This window comes from Lutra lutra, chromosome 9 (assembly GCF_902655055.1).
Source record: "Lutra lutra chromosome 9, mLutLut1.2, whole genome shotgun sequence".
Lineage (NCBI taxonomy): Eukaryota > Metazoa > Chordata > Mammalia > Carnivora > Mustelidae > Lutra > Lutra lutra.
In genome coordinates, this window is record NC_062286.1 from 121128841 (window position 1) to 121149028 (window position 20188).

Genomic DNA, 20188 nt, shown 5'->3' on the forward strand with positions numbered 1-20188 from the left:
TTTAAAAAGGCAAAAAAAAAAAAAAGTTTAGGATTTTGTTGGACTAAGCTGGTACTTTCCAGCACCATGTAATGTGTTTATTAAAAGAATGTAGTGAATTTATAAAACCCTTTGGCTGCATTAGTAGAAGTATGATGTTTTGAAAGGTGAGGGTAATAATCCTATTGAGTGGCCGTATTAGGAATCTTGTGGTTGGTTTGGATTTCACAGTTTTTAGAAGAATGCAGAAAAGACAGTGCTTATAGAGTTAGATGTCTGCAGCCAGAGCTTATGAGGGCTGGTTGAAGGAGTGTTTCAGTGTGGTTGATAATTATAATAGCTATCTCTAGCCACATTCCATAAAGGACGTAAGCCTGTTTATCAAGATGTATTTAATATTTGAAATGAACAGCTTTGTGCCAAGCGCATATATTATAGCCTTCTCTTACCTCTTTAAAATAGGTTGTATTTAGGGGCACCTGGGTGGCTCAGTGGGTTAAAGCCTCTGCCTTCAGCTCAGGTCATGATCCCAGGGTCCTGGGATCGAGCCCCACATCAGGCTCTCTGCTCCGCGGGGAGCCTGCTTCCTCCTCTCTCTCTCTGCCTGCCTCTCTGCTTACTTGTGATCTCTGTCTGTCAAATAAATAAATAAAATCTTAAAAAAAATAAAAATAAAATAGGTTGTATTTATTCTTTTATAGATACCGATTGAGAATAGTTTAGAAAATATGCACAACTTATATATATGGCTAATGAAAGGTAGAGCTGTGATTTAAAGTTGAGCTGATTCCATTATACCTGCTTTTTAAAGATTTATTTATTTATTTTAGAGAGGGGGAGAAGAAGCCTGAGCTAGAAGAAGGTTAGAGGCAGAGGGAGAGGGAGAGAGAGAATCTCAAACAGATTGCACTGAGCGCAGAACCCGACATAGGGCTCAAACTCATGACCCTGAGATCATGACCTGAGCGGAAACCAAGAGTCAGATGCTTAACCGACAGAGCCGCCCAGGTGTCCCTTGTCTGCAGTGATTTTTGAGACTGTCATAATGGAAAAAGGAATTATTAGGTTGAACTGTGTGAAGTAACTAATATTTAACCTTCTTAATATTAAAAAAATGGCAAATTCACATGGTTCAACTAAGTAGGCCCAAGAGGAGGAAATTCCAGAGAAATCACTTGTAACTTCTTTTAAGAAATAATCTTAGGATGTATTGGAGGTTTGAGTTTTGTATATCTGCTGCCGAAGTGAGCATTGGAGGTTTGAGTTTTTGAATTTCTCCACTGCCATGCTTTTCCAGTACAGCCATTTGTCTGTATATTCCATTTTATTTCATGTTATTTTTCTTTTCTTAACTGCATCTTATTGATTGGTACCTCTTTCTTTTATCTCTTGTTAGAGATAGAAAGTGATTTTAAGGCATTCTGCTTTAATACAATTAATTTAATATAATTTTTCACTTGTATAAATTGCCCATATAATGGCATCTGTCAGGTCATCAGCATAGCAACTTTGTAATCATACCCTAGTGCTGATTTTGAAATATAGAATATGATTTAGGTTGAGTTAATTTTTTTTTCTTCTGATAATGGAATGGTATTTGAAAATGTAGTCCTAATATTTACCAGTGGTTCAGTATGCTTTTTGCTTCTAATGGAAATTGTATCACTGCATTAAGGAAAAATTTGGTTCACTCAAGAAAGGTCCACTCAGAATATTCTTGGGTGACCTAATCAAGTAGAGTAGAAGAATTTGAGTTTAACGTGATTTCTTTCATTGGGGTGAGGGGTTAAGGCTGTCTTCAATAAACTCTTTCCAAGACACATGCATTCCTTGTGACAGCTCTGTTTTTTTGTCATTGATACATGATAGACCACTGCCTTCTGGTTTTGGTGGCGGCGGGGGAGGGGTTTCAAACTTTTTCTGGCTCTTTAAATTTGATTATTGACTTCTGACTCCTCATGCCTTCGGATCCATTTATTTGGTTGTCATTTTTTCTCTTACTATCTCTGAGTCCCTTTGTTCAAACAAAGTACACAATAGCAAAATCTCAAAAACCTTTGTAACAGTTACACTATCTTTGTGCAGAAACCATTGTGAGATCCCTTTGGTTTCATAAAGAGATCCCACAACAATATTCCCTAGTTCTGTCCACACATGCAGGTATCAAGATGGTAATAAGTCTGAATCTGGTCCAACTCATCAGTAGTAAGTGCTGGGTTGGGTCCTTGATTTTTTTTGTTTGTTTTTAAGGATTTCCCCCCATTCTTTCCCCTTAGTCTATAAGCTTGAGAACTTGTATGGCTGCTTAACAAAACAAACAAACAAACAAAAAACATGTTGATCTTTTCTTTCAGAAGATGAATCATGGTTGAGTCTGTATTATTTATCCTGAAGTTGTATCCATTCTCTCCAGACAGTAATCTGGGGAGGTAATGGCTGTCTGATGTCTCCAGCTACATATGCATTCTGCTCTTCCACTTTCTTTTGCTGTGTGTTAATGCCTATGTTATAATAACTAGGTTAACACAAGGGATCTTTGTTTTTGTTTCTGTTTTATTTTTCAGTAACAAATACTTTTAAGAAAACAGATGATTTTGTGACATGTAAAGCACCAGCTGTCGACCTAGATCACAAATTCAGGTGCAAGGTTGTGGATTGTCTAAAATTTTTCCGCAAGGCCAAACTGTTGCACTATCACATGAAGTATTTCCACGGGATGGAGAAGTCACCAGAGCCAGAGGAGAGCCCAGGAAAGAGGCATGTCCAAACGAGGGGCTCTTCAGCTTCAGACAAGGCCAACCAGGAGAGCCTGACCAGGAAGCGGGTCTCTGCCAGTTCCCCAAGTAAGTACTTTGGTTCTTTGTTGTATCTGTATTATAGAGGACTCTCTGTTGCTCAGGTCACATTGCTTGCATTTCTGACACAAAAGAAGGCATTAGGTTGAGGTCCAATTGAATTTCAAAGACTGAAAATGACGAGTGATCCTTAGGAGTTGCATCATGGGGCTGTGGTGGACCTGGAGGAAATAGAAATACCTAACTGATAGTCTTACCTTGGCCTCCTGCTCCTCAAGTTACCTTGAGAAGTCACTTAGCTTTTGAGGGCCCTATAATCCTAGTATGAGTGGGAACAGTCAAGGAAATGGAGCTCCTTCAGAAGCCAGCAGTGAACTTGAGCTCAGAACAGCAGGAGTACAATCATTCTATCCCCCAAGCCTACCCCATCCCTGCCAACAGGGCAAAAGAACTGAAACCCTGGGACTCTCTTGCTGTTTCCAGATTTGAGTTCAATTTCATCTAATCGTAACTGAAGATATTTTCTAATAGCACTGTTTATTTTGCATAGAAATGACAATGGTGGTAGTAAGGGTTATGAGCACAAAATCTCATGTTCGTGTCTTATCACAAGAAACTGTTTTGAAATTTTTTTTTTAAACTTAAAATTGAAAAATTACATATTTCTGGGGAGATTTTAGAAGGCTTTTTTTTTTTTTTTTTTTAAAGTTATCTTTGTACCCAGTGTGGGGCTCGAACTCACAGTGCCAAGATTAAGAGTTGCATGGCCTACTGACTGAGCCAGCCAGGCACCTGCAGAGGCGTTTTTAATGACTTTTCAGTAAATTCTACAAGCTCTTCAGGTTCTTTTTACCTGAAATTGTAACATCATTATATATTTTTGGCTTATAACTTCTCCATTAAAATACATAGGTATTTTTTTTTAACGATTTATTTATTTTGTGGAGGGGAGGGGCAGAGGGAGAGAACTTTTCACACAAGCTTCGTGTTTAGTGAGGAGCCCGATGTAGGACTCAGTTCCAAAACCCGTGAGACCTTGACCTGAGCCAAAATCAAGAGCTGGATGCTTAACCAACTGAGCCACCGAGGCACCCCAAAATACGTAGGTATTAAATGACATATGCAACTCCTAGGACATGTGACAGTGTTTCCAAGAAGGTATGAAATCAGGTTTCAGGACAGTGGGGCAGGCCATGTTAACTAAGGTGATCTCTGACCCGGTGAGAGATCAGTCCTCAGCCATGTTGCAAAGATACAGTGGGAGTTTCTTAGCCATATATGATGTATTATTTATTAGAAATACAATGCAAGCCACATGTAACTTTTTCTAACAGCTACATTTTTACTTTTATTTTTCTAATTTTTACTTAGTTTTTATAAAGATTTTATTTATTTATTCATTTGAGGCTGGGGGAGCACAGAGGGAGAGTGAGAGGGAGAAACAGACTCCCCGCTGAGCAGAGAGCCTGATGTGGGACTTGATCCCAGGACCCCTGATATCATGACCTGGGCTGAAGGCAGATGCTTACCTGAGCTTGAGCCACCCAGGCACCCTAATAGCCAGTTTTTAAAATGTAAAAAGAGGGGCGCCTGGGTGGCTCAGTTCGTTGAGCAACTGCCTTGGGCTCAGGTCATGATCCCAGACTTCCAGGATCAAGTCCCACATCGGGCTCTCAGCTCCTTGGGGAGTCTGCTTCTCTCTCTGACCTTCTCCTCTCTCATGCTCTCTCTCACTCATTCTCTCTCAAATAAATAAATAAAATCTTAAAAAAAAAAGTTAAAAAAAAACAGATGAAATTATGTATTTTATTAATTCAGTATATCCAAATATTGTTATTTCAGCATGTAATCAGTATAAAAATTTACAGTGAGCTATTTTATATTCTTATACTAAGTCTTTAAAATCTAGTGACTTTATTTTGTATTTTATGCTCACTGAACATTTCAATTCAGACTAGCCACATTTCAGGTGCTCAGTAGCTACATATGGCCAGTAGCCTTTGTATTGGACTGTTTAGCTCTAATACCCTCAGCTGTAGGCAGTCTAGCATGCACTTGGCAAGCCTAAGCATTGAGCTAACAGGAGCTGCTTGAGGAAGGACAGCTGGCCAGTAGTCACCCAGGAGGAGACTCCTCATGAGGGCTTCAGGCCATGGAAGCACTCACCACCTTAGTGGCTTCATCAGAGTCCTGCTCAGGATAGCTGTCGTGGTTGGTATGAACCAAAGTGCAGTAGATGATGGTCAAGGCCAAGCGCCAGTTACTTATTTGAAACGAAGCCCACAGCTATCAAAACTCCTTCCCTATATCTGGTTCAGACCTGTTTGGGAAGAGAAAGTTGCTTATTGACCATTGGGTTAGAACACTGGAGTTAGAAATGCCTTAGACTGAAACAGATTGACTTGTTCATTGAGTCCCATTTACTGAATACCTAGTATTTGTTAGGCTCTTTTCTGGGCATTCCAAAAGAGACCTGAGTCCTGTTCTGCTTGAGATCTTGGTTGTGGATATTCCTGGCACAAAGGAAAAAAGATGGGCTCAGTTCTCAGATTGGAGCATTCTTTTGCCTGGGTGATGCTTCTTTCATTTAGGGCCAAGCACTGATTTCTTAGGGATCAATAAGCATCCTTAAAGGATGTTAGTGTCTATTACTGGCCAGTCCTACTGGCTTTCGTGGCCATTTTGTATCTTTTAGGTGAGTTTATATCTCTTTGCCATTGAATACATATTTAATTCTGGGGGCAGGCTTATGTCCTAGAACTTGAGGGACTCGTCACTGAGATTTTCCCCTTATGCCATATACCACCTGGCACAGGTCTCAGCTGGAGCAGTGGCAAATCCCTCTGCCTGGGAGTCACACTAGATGCCTTTTTTTTTTTTTTAAGATTTTATTTATTTATTTGAAAGAGTGAACATGAACAACGGGGTTGGGGGGTGCAGAGGGAGAAGGAGAAGCAGACTCCCCGGTGAGCATGAAGTCTGGGATCAGCACCTGAGCTGAAGGCAGATGCTTACCCAGCTGAGCCACCCAAGCGCCCTTAGATAACTTGTTAAAATACAGATTTTTTGGGGCCCTGCTTTCCAGACATTCCATTTCAGTGGCTCTAAGTTTAGAATCTGTAATTTTTGTACTCCCCACCCCCAAGTATAAAAGTGACATATGATTGCTGTGAAATCATTACCACAGAATGCTAAGGGAAAAGGTCTCCCTCCTCTTGGCATTTCCACCTCCATTGCGGATGTGACTATTTTTTTTTTTTAAAGATTTTATTTATTTATTTGACAGACAGAAATCACAAGTAGGCAGAGAGGCAGGCAGAGAGAGAGAGGGAGAAGCAGGCTTCCCGCTGAACAGAGAGCCCGATGCGGGGCTCGATCCCAGGACCCTGGGATCATGACCTGAGCCGAAGGCAGAGGCTTTAACCCACTGAGCCACCCAGGCGCCCCGGATGTGACTATTTTTGTTTAGCAAACTTTTTTCAGATATTTTCTGTTCATGTTCAAGCACATACATGTCTAAATAGAAAATATATTTTACACAATTAAATTTAATTGCACAGCAAAGGAAACAGTCAAAAAAACCAAAAGACAACTGACAGAGTGGGAGAAGTTATTCGCAAATGATATATCAGATAAAGGACTAGTATCCAAAATCTATAAAGAACTTATCAAACTCAACACCCATAGAACAAACAATCCAGTCAAGAAATGGGCAGAAGACATGAACAGACATTTCTGCAAAGAAGACATGCAGGTGGACAACAGACACATGAAAAAGCGCTCAACATCATTAGGCATCAGGGAAATACAAATCAAAACCACAATGAGATACCGCCTCACACCAGTCAGAATGGCTAAAATTAACAAGTCAGGAAATGACAAATGCTGACTTTAGCTCTGTGGGGGTAGCTCTGTGGGGGTAGCTCTGTTGGGGATCTGTGGTGTCCAAGGCCAGCTCATGGTTGCATTGTGCTTAGTTGTTGCTTTTCCTCTGCGTGGTTCAGGATTGCTTACCACCTTGCCTGTCTTTCTGCTGCTGGGAAGGAAAGGGGAGGGCATATCTCTTTCTTTTAAGGGTATAACCCAGAAGTGCCACAGATCACTTCGGTTCATAGCCCATAGGCCAGAACATATTGTCCCTGGCCTCACCTTGCTCAGGAGAAACTGGAAAATGTTCTCTTTTCTTATGAAAGAGGTGGAGAAATGGGTATTGGAGAATGCATAGCAGTCTCTGCCATGTGAACTAAGGCAGAAAAATGCAGGGCTTAAGAGGGGGTGGTTGGAGGGCCCTGTGGGGCTGGTGTTTGGGTGGGATCCGCGGCGGGGACTGCTGGGAGATGAGGCTGGGAAGGTAGGCATGGTGAAATGGTAGTGTTAAGCCATGAGTATCAACTGCTCTGGTAGGCAGTGAGAATCTCTCCAAGAGCATGCCCACTTCCACTCTGCCCTTGAGCTGCTTGCCGTCCCTTCATGCAGGTCAGAGCATGCTCTGGTTGCTCCTTGTCCCAGCCGCTTGGCAGCTCTCCCATGGATGATGGTGATGTTATTCTGTGTCTTTCCCTCCTGGAAGCAGTAGTCTTATGTCCTTCTGCTCTCATAAGGTGGCAGTTGTCTGGTGGAGAAGTAGGGAGCTGGCTGTACAGAGGGAGAAGGGCTCTAGGACTTCTGATGGGCACCTACAGCCTGAGGAGATGACAATGGCCATCCTAGAAAAGCCTCACCCTCCTCAGGTGACAGGCTGCTTTCTGATCCAGAGCCTTAGCAGGAAATTGCTCTTTGTGCAGCCGGGCTTGGGCAATCTAGAAGAAGCTCTGCAGTCAGGCTCATATTGTGTGGGTCAGGCTGTCCATGGAGAAAACTGACAGCAGACCAGTTTCATCCTTTATGGAGAGGGTATCCCAAGCAAGATAGCAACGGCTAACATTTGAGAACTTGCCATGTGCTAGGCACTGTTCCAAGTCTTTCCTTGTATTGTCTTGTTTAATTCTCAAAACAGAGCCTATGAGGTGGGTACTGTTGTGCCCAACTGATAAATTAGAAACTCAGATGCAGATGAGTTGGGTTAACTTGAACCAGTATCTGTACATCTAATAGGTGGTGGAGCCACGATGTTAATCTAGTTGCAGAGTCTACACCCTCACTCTACCTGGTCTTTTAGGATTTTAGGTCTTTTAGGACTCTAGTCTGGTCTTTTAGGATTCCAGGGAAGGATGGCCGCCCCTGGGTCCTGGAGTGGAGAGTAGGAGTGCTTCCCTGCAGGAGACTTCCTGTGTCCATGGGTAATCCGAATGAGTTCTGCCTGTTGTCCGCTTGTCTACCCCTGTACCTCAGGGAATCACCTGCATTAGCTTACTCACTGCTGGACATTTGTCCCTGTGAGTTCTGCCACCTCAGGCCACATGTGACTTCACAGTTTTTAGCTGGAAGCCAGTGTGAGACTCTGAAGATTTTCTCTCTTCCTTGTGCATTCAGAGACCATAGACCTCTATAGAACAGCTTCCTAGAATAGCTCTTCTTTTTATCTTCATTGTTTACTCCTCTAATTGAAGCCTTTGGAGGGAACTCTTAAAAGCTTAAGGTGACCCTATTTCAGACCAGCAGCAAGACTTGGGATGCTTTTAGTTACAAGTAACAGGAAATCCTATTTGAATTGACTCTACAATCAAGGGGTGTGTTGGTTCACATAATGGGGCAGTCCAGGGGAGGGATGGCTCCAGGACTGTCTAACCATCTCACTTCTCAGTGCTTTTTTCAGGCTGGATTCCTTTTGGTCATAGGGTGGTAGCCAGTATCATTTAAGACTCCATACTGCTTCATTCAAATCTAATAAGAGAGCAAAAACATATCCTTTTTATACATGTTGGACCAGAATCCCACTTGTGGGTCATATCTGGCCATTCCAGTCCCTGTCCTAGGAACCAGTTGGCCAGGCTCAGATTATCTAAACCTAAGATTGCAACCGGGACCATGAGATTACTCTTACTGATTCAACTGAGTGTGGAGTCAATCCTGCTCAATTACACGCTGCTCGGTGAAGGAGTACAAGAGATTCTCGGAGATAGATGTCTCCTACACCCAGCAGGTGCAAGGTGAGAAAAGAAACCTGCAGAGCCAGGAAGCCAGGTGGTGGTGGTGGTGTACTGCAGAGCAGATCCATGCCATGGTTCCTATTTCAGGGACTGTGCTCAGGGCCCACGTCCTCTCAGAGGTCTGAGTTCTCCTTTCCTGTTCGGCAGTCTGGGTGATCTTGCAGCTTCTCTGAATTTCACTTCCTCCTCTGTTGTGTGGTAACAATGTTAAGCTATAGCTGCATTTTATGCAAAATTACGTTTGAAGTTGTATGATTTGAAAAGTCTTACGTGCAAAATTTGAATTAATGCAAATCCTAAGAAACAGAAAATTCATTAACCATGTGATTTCAAAGGCCAATGAAAGTGTTCATTATGTCTTCATTTTATGGAAATGTTAGTCATGAATTATGTGACTTTGAATAATGTGGGGACTTCAGGAATCACTTGTATGGAATGAACCGCCCCATTCTTTTACTGCCTTTTGGGTTTCTTAAAGGATATTATACAGTTTTATAAAATGTAAAATGAAAAAAGACCCAAAAAAAACCCTCCCATACTTAGATGATAACTGGGTATGCCCAGGTACTTGGCAGTTTATACCCTACATCTTGACCTCTCAAGGATCCAGGACCAAGGTGATCTCTTCTGCAGCCACTTGTGCTGATTGGGTTAATGCTCTTGGCCTTTTAGTGAACTAATGGATATAGTTACTTTAATTTGGAGGTCATTAAAACCTGAGTTTACAAATCAAAAAACTGGGTTGGGCAACAGTTACTGTATGTTTGTGTGTGACAGTGTATCGACTTTTCTTTTTAGAGAGGTTTTTTTTTTTAAGATTTTATTTATTTGTCAGAGAGAGTGAGTGAGAGCACAAGCAGAGGGAATGGCAGGCAGAGGGAGAAGCAGGCTCCCTGCTGAGCAAGGAGCAAGTGATATGTGAGGCAATATATCACCTTCTTTTAGTCCTTTACTCAGATGCTTCCAGTGGCCTCCTAAATCGCTCGTAATAAAGACCAGCTTCCTTACAAGGCCCCACAGGATCCCATGATCCACTTCTAGCCACATCATCTTCTCTCCCTCACCCGAATTCTCATTTGAGTTCCAGTGGAGACATGCAGGCCTTCTTCCTATTTACTGTTCTCAAATTCCAGTTGTTCATTGCTAATATATAGGAAAACAGTGGACTTTTGTATATTAACCTTGTTCCTTTGCAACCTTGCTATAATCACTCTTAGTTCCAGCAGGAGGTTTTTTGTTTTTTGTTTTTGGTCAGTTCTTGGGGATTTTCTACATAGACAGTCCTGTCTCTGCAAACAAAGACAGTTTTATTTCTTCCTTTCTATGTGTGTAACGAGCGAGAGAGTGGAGGGAGGGGCAGAGTGGGAGGGAGAGAAAATCCTCAAGCTGGCTAGGAGCTGAGAGTGGAGCCCAATGCGGGGCTTGATTCCATGACCACAAAATCAAGTTAGCCACTTAACCTGCTGAGCCACCCAGGTGCCTCATGAGTTCTGTTTTTGTATCTGAGGAAGACTGTTCCCAGGGTCAGAGGAAAATAAATATGGTTGATAGCTTTTATGAAATTCAGGAGGCATTTGACTATGTTTTGCTAATTAGCTGTATGACCTTGGCCAGGTCAACTTACTCCTTTGGACCTTGGTTTCTTAATCTTAAATTGAGTATTTTTATAAATTAGACCAAGGTATTTTCTGGAGTTCTTGTTTGTTGAACTTTCTCAGTTGTGGAGTACTTTAACTGGGAGGGAATTTAGAGATCCTTAAATCCTGTATTCTTTATCCAGTTGATTAACTTCTGTCTGTAGAGCCCAAGCTTGACAGCTACGGAGGGCAGCCCACTATCCTCTCTGATGGTTCCTGGATGCCCATTAGGGAGAGGCGCTGGGCTGTGGCGCTGATGTGCTGAAGAGCACCTGTTTTCAAATATCTGCGTGATGTCAGGCAGGTGCCTTCACCTCACTGAGCTTTTAGTTTCCTCATCTGTAAAATGAAAATGATATACACAGGTTGTTGTTAGGATTAAGTGAGATGTTTGTGGTTTCTTTGCACACAAGGGCTTAGTTAAACTCAGATGAATCTGATTGTTACCTTACCTCATAACTGCTTTGTGATCATCTTGAATCCACATCAGAATCACTTGGAGAGTGTTTTTGATGCCCTTGGAAGCATGCTAAGTGAAAGAAGCCAGACACAGAAGGTCGTGTATTGTGTGATTGCATTTATATGAAATGTCCAGAATAGATACATCTGTAGCCATGATGCAGAATGGTGGTCACTAAGGACTGAGGACCTGGGAGAAGCTGTTTAGTGATAAAGAATTTTCCTTAGGAGTGATGGGAATGTTTTGGAGCTGGGTAGAGTAGGTTGTACAACATGGTGAATGCCCTACATACCACTGGACTTTTTCTTTTCTTTTTACGCTTTATTGAAGTTTAATTGTGCAGTGAACTGCCTGTATTTAAATTGTATAATTTGAAGAGCAACACAGTCAAGACAGTAGACATATCTGTTGCCTCCCAGACCTTCCCCATGAACTTTTTTAATTCCTCCTTTTCACTCCATCCTTCCTCTCATTAGGCACTGTGTTGTTGTTTTTTTTTTTTTATAGATTACTTTTTGTCTTCTAGAATTTTATACAAATGGAGTTATTCAGTATGTACTAGGTTTTATCTGGCTCCTCTCACTTAGCATACTTGAGATTCACTTATGTTGCTGCACATATTAATACTTAATACTTTTATCACTGAAAAGTATTCCCTTGTGTGAATGCACCACAAATGATTCATTCACTTGCTGATGGACATTTGGGCATTTTTTACTTTGTGTGATTAAAACTACAGCTTCAGTGGGTGTTAATGTGCATGTCTCTGTGTGGACACGGTATCCCTTCTCTTGAGTAAATATCTAGGAGTAGAGTGGTTAGGTCCTAGGATCTATGTGTGCTTAAACCCTTCTTGACCTCTGCAGAGTTAGGCTTGATCAAGTTTTTGAAATGCTATGGACACATTTGATAAGCAAAACAACAGGATTTTTGCAATGGGGAAGCTACTGTTAACTTTGAAAACTGAAAACCATCTTAAAGTGGTAGGTGGGAAGCTTTTTAGAATGGAATTAAAAACTGAAGTGAGAAGTTTGGATAGGGAGTGTCAATGACTTGAGTTTGCAGTGAAGAGTAGCAGAGAATGAAGTGGTATTTGGAAGGTATGTAGTATTCATTTTTTAATGGGTAATTTTATGTTATGTGAATTGTACTTCAGTTATTAAAAATTCTTTTTTGATGTGCAGGTCACACTGTAAGCCACATAAATCAGCATCTTTGTGAGTGGGACCTGGGCACTCACTTTTTAAAAATCTCACCCGGGTATGTACCCAGTGAGGAGTCATGATCTAAGTAGGGTTGGCAAACTTAATCTGTAGAGGGCCAGACAAATATTTTCAGCATTGAGGGTCACAAAATCTCCATTTTCACTCTTCAACTCGACTGTTGAAGCATGAAAGCAGCCATCATCAATATATAACAAACGAGTATCATGTGTTTCAATAAAACTTAAAATAATAGGCAGTGGGCCGGAATTTGCCCACCATTGGTCTAAAGGCTAGATGATGGAGAACGGGTTCCAGAGCCTTGAGGGGGATAGAAGGTAACCTCGTAGGCAGAGCCAGATCTAGAACTCTGTCCCTTTGCCCACTTTAGTTCTTCACATTGGACATTCTTATTTGAGAATAAACATCTTGGAAACAAGATGTTAGAAGGCCAGGACTTACACTTATTTTTAATTCCAGCTGCAAAAGACAAGGAAAAGAATAAAGAGAAGAAATTCAAAGAGTTTGTGAGAGTGAAGCCAAAGAAAAAAAAGAAAAAGAAAAAGAAAACCAAACCTGGTAATTTTTCCCCTGGGGTGTTTCACTTGGGTTTCTTATCATGGGTTGGGAAGGGATTGCTTTCTCTCCTGGCCCTGAGATTGCACGGAGGAGAGGAGGGGCCAGCAAGCCTTTTTTTTTTTTTTTTTTTTTAAATTTTTAAAATTTCTTTTCAGCGTAACAGTGTTCATTGTTTTTGCACCACACCCAGTGCTCCATGCAATATGTGCCCTCCCTAATACCAACCACCTGGTTCCCCCAACCTCCCACTCCCCGCCCCCCAGCAAGCCTTTAAGGGAGCTTGTGGGATCAACCTAGCATGGACCTTGGCAGGGGAGGAGTGTTCATCCTGAGCGTTTCTGGGCCATACTGTCATCTGGGAAGGCCTTCTTTCTTGCTGCATTGGCCAGTATGATGGTACTCTTGTAATAGGGTAATGTGAAAGCATTATAGTAAGAGAAGATATACAGATGAATGACTGTATTTGTTTGCACATGCAGCTTTTTTTTTTTTTTTTTTTTTTTTTTAAGATTTTACTTTTAGGTGATCTCTACACCCCGTGTAGGGCTCTTATGACCACAAGATCAAGAGTCGCATGCTCCACCAACTGGACCAGTCAGGCACCCCTTGTACACTCAACTTTTTTTTTTTTTAAGATTTATTTATTTGAGAGAGAGAGAGAGAGATCTTTGGGGGGAAGGGGCAGAGGGAGAGGGACAGAGATTTTTTTTTTTTTTAAAGATTTTATTTATTTATTTGACAGAGATCACAAGTAGGCAGAGAGGCAGGCAGAGAGAGGAGGAAGCAGGCTTCCCGCCGAGCAGAGAGCCCGATGTGGGGCTTGATCCCAGGACCCTGGGATCATGACCTGAGCCGAAGACAGAGGCTTTAACCCACTGAGCCACCCAGGCGCCCCAGGGACAGAGATTCTTAAGCAGACTCTGTGTTAAGTGTAGAGCAGTGTAGAGCCCAATGTGAGGCTCAATCTCGTGATCCTAAGATCACAACCTGAGCCGAAAGCAAAGAGTCGAATGCTTAACTGACTGCTTCACCCACACGCCCTACACACAACTCTTAAACACATTATCTTTGAACCCTTTCAATAAAGGATTTACTTCTCAAAGAGTGTGTGTCTAACTCCTACAAAGATGTTAAGAAAATCAGTGTTCAACCTTGGGAGCCAGAGGGTTGCCATGTTTTATTCTTTTTTTTTTTTTTTTTTAAGATTTTCTAAAACTTAATTTATTTGACAGAGACACAGTGAGAGAGGGAACACAAGCAGGGGGAGTGGGGGAGGGAGAAGTACGCCTCCGGCCAAGCAGGGAGCCCAATGCGGGCTCGATCCCAGAACCCTGGGGTCATGACCCGAGCCAAAGGCAGATGCTTAATGACTAAGCCACTCAGGTGCCCTGCCATCTTTTGTTCTTAATATATCTTTTGGCTTAGAAAAACAATCTTATCAGAAAAAAGGGAGAAGGTGATGGTGAGGAGGAAGCTTTTGGTTTTGAGGTTCTTGGAAGTAGCTAGAAGTATTAATCCCTAAATCTGTCCTCCACACCCCTTTGTAGTTGAATTGATCCTCTGCCCATGGAGTTGTTTGAACAGTGGAGCTGTTGGTTGCGTGGGATTGATTCTGGAATGCCCTGATGATATTTGGGCATGCTAATTCCTTTTTGATCCTATCTTCCAGAATGCCCTTGCAGTGAGGAGATCAGTGATACCTCTCAGGAACCTTCTCCACCTAAGGCATTTGCTGTCACCAGGTGCGGGTCCTCGAATAAGCCTGGGGTCCATATGAGCCCACAGCTCCATGGCTCAGAATCTGGAAACCATAAAGGGAAAGTGAAAGTATCCGGTAAGGAGACTGTCTGCTGACTTGATCATTTGTATAGCAGTATAGTTGGAGAAGGCTGGATTTATGTTGACACTGTAACTTACTCCCCCAGACCCTCTGCAAGTATAAGTCTGTTATATTTTCAAAATAAAGAAGTACGTCAGATAAACCAAAGGCAATTAGCTGTGCCTTTCCTGAACTTTTCTTCTCTCCAACTTTGGTTTTAGTTGAATGCCTTTTAGGTTCGTCCAGGCCAGTATGTCTGTAACCCCCAAAATCCATTATACCCCATCCTCTCTCATGCCTGCCCTTTTCATTGCTCCATTTCTTATTCATGGACTCTGCATCTAACCTGGTTGCTTGGAGATACCTGAGTCAACATTGAAGCTGCTGCTTTTCCAGCAATTTAGAGGTTGATTGTGAATTTGGGAAGAGTTAGCAATTATATGGAAAGTACTTACAGCAGTGTCTGGTACAAAGGAAATGATCAGTAAATGTTAGCTGTAATTATAACTAATCAGGCACCAACATCTAGTGATTCTAGTTCTGATTATCCCTGGAATCTGCCCCTTCTTCCTTTCCTATTGTTGACAGAGTTTTAAAGGTGGCTCTGGATGGAGATTTGACAGTAAGCCAGGTCCTGGCTGGAAGGGATGAGGTTGAGGAACATCTTTGAATCATTAGGATGATGATATGTGTAGTTCATGGGGCGTTGTAGCCTCTCTGCCAATGAGCTCTGTGACCTTGAGGTGCCACTTACTTTGGGCTTCACTCTCAGTAAAATGAGGAATGGAATTCAGTTCATCACCAGACAGCATGCATCATTTGGGCTGTTGCTAGATGACAGGCCCAGGGAACAGACTGGAGTTCCTGTTTCCCAGCTCTGTGAAAGTTCATAGAGGAGTGGGGCTGTAAGGTCGCTTCTGCTCTTGACATTCTAGGTTTTTTAAAATTTTGCAATTATAATTTAAAATAGTGACTGTTGTTTTTCCTTTCTTCTCAGAGGAAGATAATTTGAGTGAGTCCTCTTCTGAGAGCTTTCTTTGGAGCGATGAGGAGTATGGTCAAGATGTTGACGTGACCACCAATCCAGATGAAGAACTTGATGGGGATGACCGCTATGATTTTGAAGTGGTCCGCTGCATCTGTGAGGTTCAGGAGGAAAATGACTTCATGATTCAAGTAAGTAGAGCTTCCAGGAGACAGACATAGGGAAACCTAACCTGGTCCTTGGAAGGAATTTGCAGGGACTGCAGTTTGAGGACAGCAGACATAGAGTCATGTTAGAAGCCCCAGCCAGGTAGGCACTATTACCAGCAGCATGCTGAGCTTATTACTTTATAGTTCAGCTTCCTCTGAATCTCAGGCTGGTGTAAATAGCCTATTATTAGAATGAGAGAGGACTTGAAACATCACTGAGTCTATAAGTCTTACACTCTGCTTGGGGCAGCTGGGACCCACAAACGGGAAGGGCCTTGCCTGTGGTCACACAGTGAGGAGTTGAACAGCAGGGATCCGAATCTCTGGAGTGGCAGTTGAATCTTCCTATGGTCCCTTACTTTCTCTCTGATGTAAAATTTCTATATGGCCTTAAGAAATGGAGGCCAGTTTCATAACTTGTTTGTTTCTTGTTCTTTATTTTCCTGACACTTTTATCTGTCATTTCCATCTCTGGGTTGTGCCTGTGGGGTAGGCCTCCCTTCCTGCTTGGGGAGAGCATCACTGGCCAGCACCTGCTTGCCTCGGGCCCTTTTCTTGCTTTTAATGACAGTTTCAGTGAGGTGGCTGCTGGCCTGCTAGCTTAATACCCTGCATGTCTTGGCAGCTGCCTGGACTGTCCAGGGAACCTGAGTTGTTCAAGTAAGTCATGGTTATATTGGTCAGGATTCTTTGGAAATTTCTTTGTTTTTCAGTAGCCTTCATGGTAACCTCTGGGAATTCAGAGTACATAAATGGTCTCAAATAGTATCTGATATTTATGACCTTTAGTAAGCCTTAGGTCAGTGGTTTTCAATCCTTTTAAATATCAGAACGTATTTTCCGAATGGATTCTTTCATAGAGCCACAAAATGTGTAACAAGTTTAAAAGCATTAGTATTGACAGTTCATAATAGGTCATCTTCACTTTTGAGTTCAGAAATGTGAATGGTATGCTTTTTCCCATGAAGTCTGATATGCAGTCAGGTTTGTGTGTGACAGTTGCCATCTTGAAGCATTTCGGTGATTCAATAGTTTTCCTTTTTGTGAGACATGGCCATTTGTATGGGTGACTTTTCCTAAACAGCATGCTGTGTAATCACTGATTAATGAGATGGGAGGGAAAGCTTTGTTCCAAGTGTAGCACAATACTGAGCTAGCCTAGCAGTACAGAGTTATGTATACTGGTGGGTTGTGTTGTCTTAAGTTTAAGTTTGGAAACATTTGAATGTGCATTTTTGGTTTTAATTTTTTTTTTTAATATTTTATTTATTTATTTGACAGAGAGAAATCACAAGTAGGCAGAGAGGCAGGCAGAGAAGAGGAGGAAGCAGGCTCCCTGCTGAGCAGAAAGCCCGATGTGGGGCTCAAACCCAGGACCTGGGATCATGACCTGAGCCGAAGGCAGCGGCTTAACCCACTGAGCCACCCAGGCGCCCCTTGGTTTTAATTTTTAAAAATAGTCTTGTTTTTAAAAAAGATACTCATTTGCAGAACCTCTGAAGCTCAGTGGACTACAATTTGAAAACTCTTATATAACATGGAAACTATCTAAGTAGAAGTTTTTTTTTTTTTTTAATTTGGTTTTTGAAAGGATGTTGAAGATGGTTAATTTCTATCCTGTCTCTCTGGGCGTGTAGTCAGTTCTGGGTCTTGGAAGCCTGATTTCATCTTCATTTGTCCGTAGAAATCTTTAGTGGGTGAGTAATGAAGGCCCTTCCTGGCAGGGCTCTTCCAGCTCATCAGTAGAAGAGACCTAGTTCGGATCCACTGTGTTTTCCCACTGACTTTTCTATAAGTAGCAAGGATGATGGGGTGTTCAGGGAGGTAGACCTTGGTGTGGCATTATATGGTATATGAGGAAACTTAAGTTTGGAGCTGCTGAGGCCATACCAGGTGTTCTAGGACAGAGTCAGGAACTGCTTTCATTTCCAGCTTCCCAGGCTCTGCATGACCTTCCCCTAGCTCAGCTCAACACTTGTGGGTTCCTATGGTATTGTGATGATGAGCTCACTTCAAAACACCTTATATTTTGCTGTAGAAGACTTTTCTCTGCTGTCCCCTTGCTGTCTAGAGCTGGCTTTGTGGTATAGAGGGACAGTTTTTGACTTTCTCTGTCATTATGAGCAATGTACCTTTTCCACTCAGTAACTTTAGTAAAAGACATACATTTGGAGGGAGCTCTGGAACAAATGTAATTCAAACTTTGTAAATATATTCATAATCTAGTTTTAAATGTATTTGTCATCTAGGAATGTTCAGTGATTATTTTTTAAATAATTTTTTTTTACTTATATTGGTAATTTGCACTACGCTAAAATACATTTATTTTATTTTTTAAAAGATTTTTATTTATTTATTTGTCAGAGAGACACAGTGAGAGAGGGAACACAAGCAGGGGGAGTGAGAGAGGGAGAAGCAGGCTTCCTGCTAAGCAGGGAGCCTGATGTGGGCCTCGATCCCAGGACCCTAGGATCAGGACCTGAGCCGAAGGCAGATGCTTAACACCTGAGCCACCGTGGCGCCCCTACTCTAGCATATATTTAGAGTTTGTTTCCTAGAAGAGGCATACATTGCTTTAGAGGAGTAATGTTCTCTGATCATTTTCATTATTTGATTGGTATTAACATTATTCAAGTAAATTATTATTTGATTTTATTTACCAGTGGCAATAATTTAAATCATTGGGAGGTTAAAGTCTTAATTAATAATCATGAATGTTTGAGAAATCTGGGTACCACATAAAAATGAACCTCAGGAATTCCATTTGATATTTAAATTATTTTAATTGTTACAGGAAAGGTTTGGGCAAACGTTTTCTTAAAGGGCTAGGTGATAAGTATTGTAGGCTTTGAGGGTCCTGTGTTCTTTGTTGCAGCTACTCAGCTTTGCCCTGGTCAGCCATAGGCATTACGTAATAAATGAACATGAATGTGTTCATATGATACTTTACTTACAAAAACAGGGCATGAAACATGGACGGGACTGGAAGAGATTATGCTGAGTGAAATAAGTCAAGCAGAGAGAGTCAATTATCATATGGTTTCACTTATTTGTGGAGCATAACAAATAGCATGGAGGACAAGGGGAGATGGAGAGGAGAAGGGAGTTGAGGGAAATTGGAAGGGGAGGTGAACCATGAGAGACTATGGACTCTGAAAAACGATCTGAGAATTTTGAAGGGGTGGGGGGTGGGAGGTTGGGGGCACCAGGTGGTGGGTATTGTAGAGGGCACGGATTGCATGGAGCACTGGGTGTGGTGCAAAAATAATGAATACTGTTATGCTGAAAAAAATTAAAAAATTTAAAAAAAAAAAAAAAAAAAGAAAAGTCAGGAGAGAAAAGGACTGCATATGAATACATCTAGAAGTTGTACTTACCCATGAGAAGTATGATCCTGGGTACTGTTACTAGTTCTTTGTACTTCACATAACTTCCCAAGTTCCTCCAGTGAGCGAATGTCTCCTTGTTACCTATGAAATAAAGTCCAGTGCATTCTTCTCAAAAAAAAAAAAAAAAAAAAAACAGGGCATGAACTGAATTTAGCCTTTGGGTGTAGTTTGCCCTAGACTAACAAATATATAGTAGGTGCCAAACCCAGTAAAAGTTGTGTAGCAGTTTTAACCAGAAGTCCACTTTAAAAGCTTTGTTTAAGATTTGTATTATTTAGTTGTTGCTAGCTAGAGCATTCATATAGTTCAAAGTCCAAAAAGTATACATAGGTATGGAGAAAAAAATCTGACCCCCAGCTCGCCTTCGTGGGAAGCACCCTTTGTCAGCTTCTTGTGTGGCATTCTGGAAACACTCCATGGCTCAGCAAGCAATAACAAATGTATTCTCTTCCTCCACACCACCTTTTCAGTTACGTGGTAAAATAACATAAAATTTACCATTTTTAAGTGTATGTGGCATTAGATGAATTGAGTACATTTACATCGCTGTGCAACCATCTTTTTTTTTTTTAAAAACACAGTTATGTAGTATTTTCAATATCTTTTCTCATTTAACAATATATGTTGAAGCCTATTTCATTTCAAACAGAAAAAAATCTTCTTTATTCTTTTTTATGGCTGCATCATAGATGGATCATCATTTATTTAACCCTTCCCATGTTGATGACATTTAGATGGTTTCTAACCTTAACAGTAATGTAATGAATAATTTTGTGTAAGTACACCTGTTGGACCAAGTTTTGAAAGTAGAATTCCTGGGCCACAGGTAATGTGCATGTATAATTTTGATAAATATTTCTATTTGTTGTTAGCAATATTATATAAACTCTCTGTGGAGGCTGTGCCAGTGAACAGTCTTAGGAGCACCCTTTTCAGTATAGGTTATCATCAGACTTTATCTTTGCTCTTCAGTTAAGAACAGCACCTGGGTAGCTCATTCCACTGAGCGCCCAGCTCTTGATTTCAGCTCAGATCATGATCTCAG

The 20188-nt window shown here is 41.5% G+C and overlaps 1 protein-coding gene across 2 annotated transcripts in view; it reads left to right on the top strand.

Annotated features, from left to right (window-relative positions):
* PHF20 (PHD finger protein 20) overlaps positions 1-20188 on the top strand; it is a 141224-nt gene that overhangs the window by 99101 nt on the left and 21935 nt on the right. For both annotated transcript variants that reach the window (XM_047744269.1, XM_047744270.1), the window contains 4 exons: positions 2544-2822; positions 12643-12741; positions 14411-14575; positions 15558-15736. In XM_047744269.1, coding sequence (XP_047600225.1) covers positions 2544-2822; positions 12643-12741; positions 14411-14575; positions 15558-15736 — 722 coding nt within the window. The remainder of the gene's footprint in view (positions 1-2543; positions 2823-12642; positions 12742-14410; positions 14576-15557; positions 15737-20188) is intronic.